We start from the raw sequence: 12,255 nt of genomic DNA, 5'->3' as shown, positions 1-12,255 counted from the left end.
CATGAGGTAGTTTACCTTCATATTTGTACTGACCAACACATGGCCAGAGCTCCAATCATGATAAATGTCAAAAGGAAAAGGAAGCATGAAGAAAAGATTATAAAAGGTTTGGTTAAGTTGTGATTTCCAAATGGCTAAGTAGGTACGGGCAACTTCCAGTGTAATAGTAAGAAATACACAACAGGAAGCCCCCAGGATCAAATCCTGGTCTGTGCTGAACCACCTGATTTTAGCAGCAGTGAGCTACAATTGCCTTCAGCACAACTGGGCAAGGGCAGGTGGGGATGAAAAAGAAAGTCAGGGTTTCCACTTTCCAGGAGTGTCCCTGCTAGAAGATGATCATCGAATTTTACTGCACGAAGGTGATTTGACCCATTACACCTCCTCTGAAAGAGCTATCCCACTTAGTCCCATTACTCTTAGATTTTTCTTTTTCAAATATATATCCACTTCCCTTTTAAAAGCAATTACAAATTCTGTTTCCATCACTATAAAAATCATAGAATTTTACAGCACAGAAGGTAGCCATTCGGCTCTTCTGTGGTAATATGATAAGGCTCAGCACTGATGTCCCCACTGGTAAATGCGCCCGTTGACACTCACCATCTAGGTTCACACGCAAAGGAAGGCCACATGCACGAGCTACTTAACAACACTAAGACCCATGGAACCATCCTCCCATCCTCAATCATGATTCTTGTCTCCATGAGACACAAAACTTGGGAGGGTGAGAAGAAAGATGGAAAACTAAATTAATCTTGAAAGCACCCTTTTTTGTTAAACCATCGGTTTGAACACTAATTTAAAATGTGGTCCCTGCATTACTTCTAGGAATCTGTGGCATGCTGCAAATTTAACAATATTTAACCTGTTACATTAGTAATCATTCACACATAAACACATTACCATCAACTATTATATTGAGATATCACGGAAAGGTACACTTAAAATCTACAAGTTTAACTTAAAAGATCAGAAGTCAGCTGTAAAAAGAGCATGAATGTACTGTTGATCAGTATCAGAAGAGACCAAAAATTTGCAACAGAAAATCCCCTACCACACATTTGAAACAACTCTACAATTTCCTCCTCTCCAAATTTCTCTCCTCCTGAAAGCAGTGACTCACCACAGTGACCACTCTTCAATGTGTGAACTTAAGACATTGAGCATCAACCATAGGTAGTACAATCACATGGAGGCATCACAGGACAATAAGACCCTATCCTCCCAGAGATTTACATGCACAGAATTTCCAGGAGTCACTGAATAGCAATTAGGGGTAGAAGCCAAGGCTGAGTTTTTCTCCCCCCCCCGCTTCCTGATACTGAAGCCAATTGTAGTGCTCCACCACCATGGTTGATAGCAGCTAACTAAGCGCAGATCAGAAATCAAACCTGGGATGTCCCGGCCTGCATAGCTCAAGCTACTGAGAAATCAGGAAGCTATTAAAAAAAAACTTCTGAAGTTATTGACATGGCAAAATATTAATAGAAAATTTGGACAAAATAAAAATTGCCTCCTAGCCATACCCCTAGTATGCTCATTCTGAAAAGGATTCAAAGGAACAGGAAAGAAAATCTCAAAGTTTGATTTTTTTTTATTGGGGCATATTACTTCTGAAAGGAGATCTATGAGGAAAACTCTTCCACAAATTTCAGATAAAATCTTACAAAATGTTTTGGTGCAAGTAAGCAGATGGATGCCACCATGATACATTCTCCAGCTGCTGACAGATGTGTGCGTATGTCAGTGCGCACGAGTGGGATGCGGGACGAAGGGAAGAAACTTTAAAAAGTGATCAATTTTGATTTTAAATGAATGATCGGAATGCACTGCTTTAAACGGTGTTAAACTATCTTGGAGAACTTTAGTTTGAAGCTTAGCAATATTTCTCCACATTGACAATGAAACGGATTCCTTTCTGTTCTTTTGTCAACATCAATGAGCTTGTTTTGTCAATTAATGAGGTCCCAATCAGAAGCCAATTACTGAAAGTACGAAATAAATAATGACCATCAATAAAACATAAGCAACCTTTTGAGCAAGGTGTATCTCAAACTTTAAAAAAAAATTTGCTGGGGAAAATTTAAAATTTGGCCCATTTTCTCCCCTCCCCACGGCACCCCTCTCTCCCTCTCTTTCCCCCCCCCCCCCCACCCCGGAAAAAAAACTGAACAATGACTTTAGTTTCCCACTATTATTTTTGGGTGATGTATAGAAGCCCAAAAGATTTCTGCGCACACACGGTTAAAAAAGAAATCACATCAGAGATAACAGTATTTTCACTCAAGGGGTGAGGATTGCCATCTCACCTGCCATATATCTTACATCAAAAAGTGTTATATAACCTTACTGGAGGGTGGTGTAAAATTACAAGGAGCCAGAATTAAAGTCAAGAGGAAAAAAAATTAAGTCCCTATATACAATGAAGAAAAATCAATTTAATAACTACCTGAGTGAGTTTTTTTTTTAAAAAAGCACCTAGTATACTGATTATAGGCATGTTGCCAAAGAACAGAGATGATCAGAAAAAAAATCAATCCATTTCCAATAGCAATGGTGGCTAAACATAGAAACTAGGAGCAGGAGTAGGCTGTTCAGCCCTTCGAGCCTGCTCCGCCATTCACTATGATCATGGCTGATCCTCTATCTCAATATCATATTCCCGCTCTCTCCCCATACCCCTTGATGCCTTTTGTGTCTAGAAATCTATCTAGCTCCTTCTTAAATACGTTCAGTGTCTTGGCCTCCTCAGACTTCTGTGGGAGAGAATTCCACAGGTTCACCACCCTGAATTAAAAGAAATTTTTCCTCATCTCAGTCCTAAATGTCCTACCCCATATCCTGAGACTGTGACCTCTTGTTCTGGACCCTCCAGCCAGGGAAAACATCCTCCCTGCATCCAGTCTGTCTAGCTCTGTCAGAAGTTTCAATGACATCCCCTCTCATTCTTCTAAACTCGAGTGAATACAGGCCGAGACAACCCAATCTCTCCTCATACGACAGTCCTGCCATCCCAGGAATTAGACTGGTGAACCTTCGCTGCACTCCCTCTATGGCAAGTACATCCTTTCTTAGGTAAGGAGACCAAAACTGCACACAATACTCCAGGTGTGGTCTCACCAAGGCCCTGTATAACTGCAGTAAGACATCCTTGCTCTTGTATTCAAATGCTCTTGCAATGAAGGCCAACATACCATTTGCCTTTCTAACTGCTTGCTGCACCTGCATGTTTGCTTTCAGTGGCTGGTGTACGAGACCCACGTCCCTTTGTACATCAACATTTCCCAATCGATCACTACTTAAATAATATTCTGCCTTTCAGTTTTTCCTTCCGAAGTGGATAACTTCACATTTCTCCACATTATACTGCATCTGCCACGTATTTGCCCACTCACTCAATTTGTCTAAATCGCCTTGAAGCCTCTTTGCATCCTCCTCACAACTCATGATCCCACGTAGTCTTGTGTCATCAGCAAACTTAGAAATATCACATTTGGTTCCCTCATCCAAATCATTGCTATATATTGTGAATAGCTGGGGCCCAAGCACTGATTCTTGCGGTACCCCACTAGTCACTGCCTGTCACCACGAAAAAGGCTAAATATAAAAGGAAACCTACCAAAGCATAAACATACCAAGGATTCCACAGCAAGTCCTCAAACCATTTTAGTTAATTCATATGCAAAGGGAGTGAAATGGCAAAATACAAACAATAATTGTACCATAATCCAAAATGACAATTAGCAGATGTCACACAAAGTACAAATAAAATGTAAACACATCAAAATTTTTGCCACTTAATGCCTTAGCACTGCTTAAACCGTTACTTATCAGACTCTGCACTTTTAAAGGAAGGAAATTTTTTTATAAAGTTAATTAAAAATCAAAGCCACTTATTTTTGCAAACAAAATCAGCAGCAAAGGCAGGCCAAAATAAACTCAGTGCTTTCAAGAAAAACAAAAGTGCTCTGTGCATAAGTTCTCATCAACCTACAGTTCATCGCTCAAGAATGAAGTTTAAGGAAAGCAACGAATTAAGCACACACAAACATTGAGACTTCGAGACAATCTTCCTAGACAGACAACAGGCCCACTAGTCATCATTCTTTTATGCATTTTTGAAAGGTCACTGCATGGCATTCCAACCTGCAGACATTGGGCATTGAATGGAACAATGCATTTCACGCATATTCATTTCTTTAAGAATATGGATCACAGCTCAAGAAAATGCCCTTCAACCCATGGCACCCACACTTTCTACAGATCGTATACAATCATGGCTTCTATCCTATCCATTTAATCTTCTGAGGGAAAGCTCTGTATAAATATTCCCCATTCTCCAAATGTAAAACAAGCAAACTGATTCATACATCTCCACTATTTAACTCGGGCTGACTGCCCTTTACGAATGAAAACTCGTCTCCCACCTCTAAACTACAGGAGCCAATATGCTCTACACTTTTCCCCACATTACCTTCTAATTGTTCCCAATCAATAGATATTTTCCAAGTTCCAGTACTTAAAAAAAAAAGGCTTTTGCTTAAGATGCAACCCTTTTTTGTTGCCCACTGCATATATCAATAGTAACTACACTTGGATTTAATTTTGCAAATGTCCTTTGGAAGCCAACAGTAGCAATTCTACTTTGGGAGACAGTTAGCCAGGTTAGATTTATCCTGTTTTTTGTGGCTAGAACATACCTGGGCAACGTTCCATATGGTCGGGTAGATGCCAGTATCATAGCTGTAATGGAACAGCTAGCTCTGATGCACAGATCTTCAGCACTATAATCTAGGACACCATCAGGGCCCAGTGCCTTTACTGTGTCCAATACATTCAGCCACTTCTTAATTTCATGTGGAGTGAACCGAATTGACTAGACTGATATCTACGATGGCGAGAACCTCAGGAGGCAGAGTAGCATCAACTAACAACCTCATCTATCGCACTCACGTGCTAGGCTCCATCATGGTTGAGGATGGGGATATTCATGCAGCCTCCTCCTCCCGTTTGTCATCAACAGGATGTGGTAGGGCTACAGAGTTTTGCTCGTTTCCGTTGGTTGCAAGACTTTAGTTCTGCTGCTTTTGGTGTTTAGCATGCAGGTAGCCCTGTGCAACTTTCTGGAGGGAGAGGTTGTCAAAGTAACCATGTTGAGTTGCTGCAGTGCATCCTGTAGACATTACATACAACGGCCACAGTGCACAGATAATGCAGGGGGTGGATATTGACTCCAGTGGCAGCAGTACCGGTTAAGCAGACTGCTCGGTACTGGTGTTGAGCTTGTTGTTGCTGCATACATCCAGGCGAGTGGTGAATATTCCAACCCACTCCTGACTTGAGCTTTAAAGAGGTTGGAGGGGCTTTCAGGGATCAAGTGGTGAGCCACTTTTCATACAGTACTGAGCCTCTGCCCTGCTTTTATTGATATGGTTTGTGCAGTTAATCATTTTTAAAAAAAAATTCATTCATGGGATGGGAGCGTCCTTGGCAGGGCCAGCATTCATTGCCCATCCCTAATTGCACTTAAGGTGGCGGTGAGCCACCTTCTTCAACCACTGCAGTCAGTGTGGTGAAGGGTCTCCCACAGTGCTGTTAGGTAGGGAGTTCCAGGATTTTGACCCAGCGACGATGAAGGAATGGCGATATATTTCCAAGGCAGGATGGTGTGGCTTGGAGGGGAACATGTAGGTGGTGTTGTCCCCCTGCACCTGCTGCCCTTGTCCTTCTAGGTGGTAGAGGTCGCGGGTTTGGGAGGTGCTGTCGAATAGTCAATGACGACTCCAGGACATTGGTGGTGGGGGAAACTCAGCAATTGTGGTGCTGCTGAAGGTCAAAGGGAGGTTGGGGCCTTTTCTTGTTGGAGATGGTCACTGCCTGGTAATTGCGTGCCATGAATATTATCTGTTATTTGCTAGACCAAACCTGGATGATGTCCAGGTCCTGCTGTAGGCTGGCATGGGCTGCTTCATGTTGCAGAATGGAACTGAACACTTACTATAAGTTAAAATTGAAAATTCTAAGCTATTGCACCCACTCAAATACAAACCAAGTTGTCAGACAAAGAATTACATCCATTTGTTAAATTAGTGATAATGGGCCGGATTTTGCTGTGTGAGCGGCTAACAAACGGCTTGCACTTGCCTGTAGACTTCCTATGTGCTTTTGCACGGCAAGTTGCTATCAATGGGACAGTCAAATGGCGTGGGCATTACAGGGCATCTGGGACATGTCTGAACAGGGCAAGCAGCTGTGTATCTCCATAACCAATCAAATTGAAGAATCGCCAATGAACAGCACAAAAACTGAAACAGGAAGTGTAAGTTAGAATAGTGAATTTAATGTCAAATCAGGTACAGTAAATAAAAGAGAGGAAAGTGTAGATTGAATTAAGAGACAGATAAAAGAGACAAAGAAAAAAATAATTTTTTTCTAAAAATTGTCCAACAATAATTAACACCTGAAGGAATAAGACTCCACTTGTAAAAGTTAATTTTCAGTGCCAGAGGTTATTTGGCAGTAATTAAGACTTACCACGCTTTTAAAAGCATACTTACACTGAAATAGACACGTCCTAACTTTTTTTGGCGAGTTCAGGCTGTCTCTTTTAGTACAGGAATTTCAGCACATTTGAATGGTGAGTCAGCCAGCGAGATGCAGTTTTTGCCTGGCTTTTGGAGGAGCAGGGCATCTCAAACAGCAACTTCCGCATTTCCACACTTAACTGCGCACGTGCAGTTGCCGGAAGTTTCTGTTCGATTTGCACCTTTATTTTCACATCCAAACTGCCCAATGCATCCGTAATGTTATAGATTTGTATGTTTAATTCCCATCATTGTTGATTTATGAAGGTTTGCGCAAAGAACTTTGAAGAATCAAATCAGTTTTGAAAAAAACAAAATCTCTCGTCAGACTTCGATTATGGTCCATCTGAAATGCCCCCAGAGCCAAACTTCAGATGTTCATCTGTACTCCTGTATGCACATTTATTTTCCCTTGAATGATTTTCATCCATTGTCTTCTGAAGGCACTAATTAATGTTGGGGTATGGATCCCCAAATGCCTGCAGCTTGCTGGCACATTCACCAGTGAATCCAGACTGTCAGCAGCAACTAACTATTCAAGTGTGGGGCAACAACAGCCAAGCAGAATTCAATCCTCAACCTACATTCATGCATAGGCACTTTCCACCAGGGGTAACTTGACACTGATTGTCTGATTACACCTCCATGAAGTGCCTTGGTATTTTGTTTTACATTAAAAGGTGCTGTATAAATGCAAGTTGCTGATTGCTGTATGGATCCCAGCTGTTTTTTTCCCCTGGACTAGGGGCATAAGTGGCCAAATATAGTATCCCCTATTGCTCTGCCTTAGATATAGCAATTCAGCACAGAACATGGGTTGAACACAGAACCTCCGTGATGTGCATGGCTCAATATCATACCACGCATTGCATTTGGTCAGTCATTCAGACAACATGGGTTAAAGCATCTGTTTAAACCTTCACAGAATATGGCAACTCCCATCAGATGCAGAAAATTTTGGAGATTAATCTCTTTTCTTACCAGTGCAAACGAAGAGCATGCAGAAATGCAGAAAGACCCTCCATGATGAGAAGAATTGCTATTGTCAGCACAGCAAAGGCAGCAAATATGAAGAAGAGGAGAAAAGATCCACCAAAGTTGTTTACTGATAGTCCAAGGTGCATAACCATAGTCCACAACACTTCAGATAGCTCTGAAACAGACAAATACACAGTTTAAATTCATTAATTTCACAGATTTGTTTTAACACAGCTGAAAAGGTCTGATAAACATCAGCTGGCTTTCTATTCAGAACCTAGGATGTGCGCACAATGGGAGTCAGTGTATTTTCCATACTTCCAAAGCAGCTTATGGGGCACCCAGTCCTGGGCCTTAAAAGAATATATTTTAGAGTGCAGTATACACCGTGTTACCTGATTATTTTTAGTGGTAAATTACAGAAAAAGAAAAATCACATTATGTATAGGAGATACTACATTGCTCCATAATTTTTTTTTCACATTGTAAGTTTTTGAGATCTTCAATGCGTGTATCTGCAAGGCAGCACATATTCTGTTATTCCATGTTGTACTCAGCCTGAGAAAGTGTCTAAATCTTGTACAACTCAACATGAAAAAATTATTTGGAGAAAAAAAAAGTGCAGGCACAATTCTCACTTCAATGCCTGCTGGGAGCATGCATGCTCAGGTGCAAGAGAAGGACAGGATCAGGCTCGGCTGTGAGGACACCTAAACTCGTAGCCGACTACTCACTGTCCAGGCTCCGGTGAAGAACAGTGACTTGGATGAGATAACACAGGGTTCTGCTTGTAGGACTAAACCCCAGCATGAGTCATCTCATTGAGCAAAGGGTAAGGGAAGAATGACCACAGGACAGAAGATAAAAAAACCACCATTGAATGGTCATTCATTAGATTAACAGGCTACTTAAAAAAAACTTTCAAAAAGGAGAATCTCAGTGTAAAACAGGCTAATTTTATGCAACTATTAAGCCAATTAAGCTAGAACTGCAGTACAATATGTAATGAAGTCTCAGCAAGCAACAATAAAATGAAAACCTGGGAGCTATAATCCAATCAAGAGATTCAGATACCAAACAGTGGGAGAGACAAGTGGAGACATGTTTTATAAAGGTCACCAAAGGTTAAATTTCAAACTTGAATTTACTCCTGGTATCACTCAATACAGTTTTATTTGAATTTAAGGTTTTTTCTAAAAGTTGTTTCAGCCAAAAGTGTGCATGTCAGCTGATGTTTACAAGGGACAACAATCAGAAATTTACGACACAGGAGGCCGCCATTCGGCCCATCGTGTCTGTGGCAGCCGAAAAAGAACCATCCAGTCTAATCCTACTTTCCAGTTCTTTGCCTTGTAGGTTATGGCACTTCAAGTGCACATCCAAGCACTTTTTAAATGTGCTGTACTGCACTGCACCTGTAGTATTCACTGGTTCAGGATTTTTTTTAAAACCTAGGTTAACATTCCAGTGCAGTACAAAGGCATTCTGTGCTGTCTGAAGTGCCACAAGAGACACGAGACTGGTTGAAGCAGACATTAAAAATCCAATGGCACTATTCAAAGTGTGGGGAATTCTCCCAGTATTTTGGGAAACATTCCTCTCTCAAACACCACCACTGATTAACTGGAATCCATCTCATTGCTGTTTGCACCCATGGAATATGGCTACACACCAGGAATTTAAGCATATATAAACATAGCACTCATGTTTGGAAAATCCATCTCATCTACTAGTAGCACAGTCCATTAGTCATATAGAAAGCACTCCTAATAAACGAGCACCTATGTCATACTTACGTGCGTGAGCCAGACTGAGCGCCCACAATCGCAAGTAGGAGGCAGTGTTAGAAACACATCCCAAGCAGTACTCAATGGTATGGATGGCCTGATGTACTGCAACATCACCAAAGTTAAACTGCAAGCAACAGATGAAAGAAACGAGGGGTCTCAATGTGAAATAAAATAGAACATAAAACTGTAGTCACATATTGCTTTGCCAAAACATAACTAGAAAAGTATTATTGGGACACAAAAAGCATATAAAATGTGCAAAATTATTCACTTATTTTGCTTTGAATTTTGAAAAACTGAACTGAGCTTTGAGGAGCATCATTGATGGAAATGAAACGCTTTTAGACATTGTACATTCAGGTCAGAGACATCACAGGGTAAAATGGAAATTAAATTCTTTCTACACTGCCCAACATGCTTCAATCCCGACCCTACTGAACTTGAGCAACATTTTTCACATCAGCCATCTTTGACTCATCTGCATTAAATTGACAACTTATACATGATTTTATGCTGTAGACACTCATTTGAAAGTGTGCTGAGACTGCCCAAAGTCAATTCACTCAAGACCCTTATAGCCACCAGAAAGTTTGGGTTGGATTCAAACATGATCCTAGAGTGCAACGAAAGCACGATGACAGATTGCACCACCCTGCCTCTTGCAGCCTTGTTTTAGGGAAAAGAAAAGCGTGAAGATTATAAACACAAGTTCAACAGAAAAGAACGCAGTTGTGACATTCCCAAAGAGACTGAGGAAAAAAAAACAGAAAACTGATCACCTTAGCCTGTTCTCGCATCTGCTACAGAGCAATATTAGCAGTGGGTTGGAAGTGTCTAATCACCTTTACAGCATGAAACCTTACTGCTTAAATTCAGAATTTCTTGAACGACAATCAATATATGGCATAAAATTATTAAGGAATTTATACAATTAAAAAGCTACTAAGCACAAGCTATGTAAATGGATAATGAAATAAACAGAAGGACACAGACAGGCACTCACAAACATGCAATGAGCACAGCACTCAGCCTTACCAATTCTTCCACAGTAGGCTTGCAAAAAAAATTACATATTTAATGCAGTTAAATGCAATGAGAATGTCAACGCATAGTTAGTAAGGTGTCAAAATGCATGCACAATATACGAGAAGCACATTCCCTATTTGTTTGGAAAATAGATATGCAAAAAACCATAAATTTAATTCACTCAATTAGCACACCAGGATTTACTTAAGACCATTTGGGTAGTTCGCATGACTGTAGAACCAATAGTTCCCGGTCTTTAAAAAAAAGTTAAAGCAAAAATTAAAAAGAGTTTTATCTTATGGAAACAATATGGAAAAAAAAATCTCAAAATTGACAATCACTAAATCCCACTAGAGACATCAGACCTTGCAACAGAAGTGGGGCTTAAAATAACAAAATAACCCAAAAGTACAACAAAGGGTCATTATAGTTATACTTATTCATGAAAAGCCAAAAGGAAGATTATACAGCATTCAAAATGGGGTTGCAACTCTTAATATTCTAATATATTCAACGAAACAAAAAAAAATTACATCAGAGCTGAATCACACAAGTCCCACCCAAATCAGCATTAGTAAATATTCAGAAATTATATTATTTACAATATATTTCAGCTATCACTTAGATACCCTAAATATTCTGGATCTAGATTTTCAAGTTAGGAGTCACATAACATGCCTTAAACAAATAGAACGGCATCCTAGTCCTGGGTGACACTCATGATGAGGTTTGCCAGGCTCTTCCAACCTTGGAGAAGGGAGAAGACTCAGCACGGAGAGACTGACCAAGAACAGGTAGTGCCTGTCCCCACTGAGATGTCCATGGACCAAGGTGAATCATTAAACTCACCAAGAAAGTACAAAATGGAGAGCAAGCCAGATAGAAACCAACTTCAAGCTACAGGAACACTATAGGCAAAAGATTAGCACCCTCACAGCTGCTACTCAATGCAGAAACACACTACAATTCTACTCACAAAGCAAGCTCCAGTTAATGTACTGTAGAGTACTTACTTCCTCCCCATCTTCTGAATGGGTATCAAGCTGATCATGTTGGATTATTTCAGCATCCTCTTCAGTTGGTCCATTCCCAACTCTTATTCCACCAAAGTTATGTGTCCCCTATAAAAACACACATTGTGAAAGATGGTAAAGATCAAATACAGAATGAGACTTTCAGTGGGGGTTAATTAATCCTTCCACGATGCACACAACTGCATACAGACATAACCATTTCTTTTTTTTTAAAAAACAGTTCTCATAACCATACTTGCCGTATATATTCATCTACCTCATTGTCTTCAATCTTCGTTCATCTTTCGGTGCTCCTTCTTATACTACAAGCATAATCTTGACCTTTCGGAAGCTGATGTTGAGCCTCTAATTATTTTCTTCAGCACCCAACTCCTTAGTTTTCATGATGGTGTACCCATACCTCTTCAAACTTAACACCTTTGCTGTCTCTATTTTCCATTGCTTCATTCCTAATATAGTCTGTGACAATACAAATATTTCCCATGCTCCCAGCACTTTTCAATCATTTCTCTCAGCATGAAGATTTGGTCAGCACATACATAACCTTTTGTTTTTTTTTTCTCATGTTTTCTCTGTGAAATTTCTCTCTTTGCAAAGACCTTAATGGAAAACAATTCCACATGCATTGGGCTCCCTTTGGGACCTTGCCCAAGTGTGAGAGCCTTCAATGAGTGTCAGCAGTGGACATGGGAAAGGGGATATTAAGTAGCTTGAAGAGAAAGGCAGAGACAGAGACAGGAAAGGCAGAGGCAGAGACAGAAACAGGTAAGGCAGAAGAAAGAAAAAAGAGGGGAAAGTGAGCAAGGAGAAAGAGAGCAAAGAGAGATGCGCCATTAAGAT

At 40.4% G+C, this 12,255-nt stretch overlaps 1 protein-coding gene across 7 annotated transcripts in view; it reads right to left on the bottom strand.

The window, feature by feature from the left end:
- The window catches only part of LOC137299906 (V-type proton ATPase 116 kDa subunit a 1), a 73,418-nt gene that overhangs the window by 17,766 nt on the left and 43,397 nt on the right, over nt 1-12,255 (bottom strand). For all 7 annotated transcript variants that reach the window (XM_067968897.1, XM_067968895.1, XM_067968902.1 and 4 more), the window contains exons 18-20: nt 11,395-11,502; nt 9,362-9,479; nt 7,569-7,740 (exon numbers count right to left, since the gene is read on the bottom strand). In XM_067968897.1, the coding sequence (XP_067824998.1) occupies nt 7,569-7,740; nt 9,362-9,479; nt 11,395-11,502 (398 nt within the window). The remainder of the gene's footprint in view (nt 1-7,568; nt 7,741-9,361; nt 9,480-11,394; nt 11,503-12,255) is intronic.

This window comes from Heptranchias perlo, chromosome 30 (assembly GCF_035084215.1).
Source record: "Heptranchias perlo isolate sHepPer1 chromosome 30, sHepPer1.hap1, whole genome shotgun sequence".
Classification (NCBI taxonomy): Eukaryota; Metazoa; Chordata; class Chondrichthyes; order Hexanchiformes; family Hexanchidae; genus Heptranchias; species Heptranchias perlo.
Note: the sequence above shows the minus strand (reverse complement) of the source record. Positions and strands in the feature narration are given on the sequence as shown.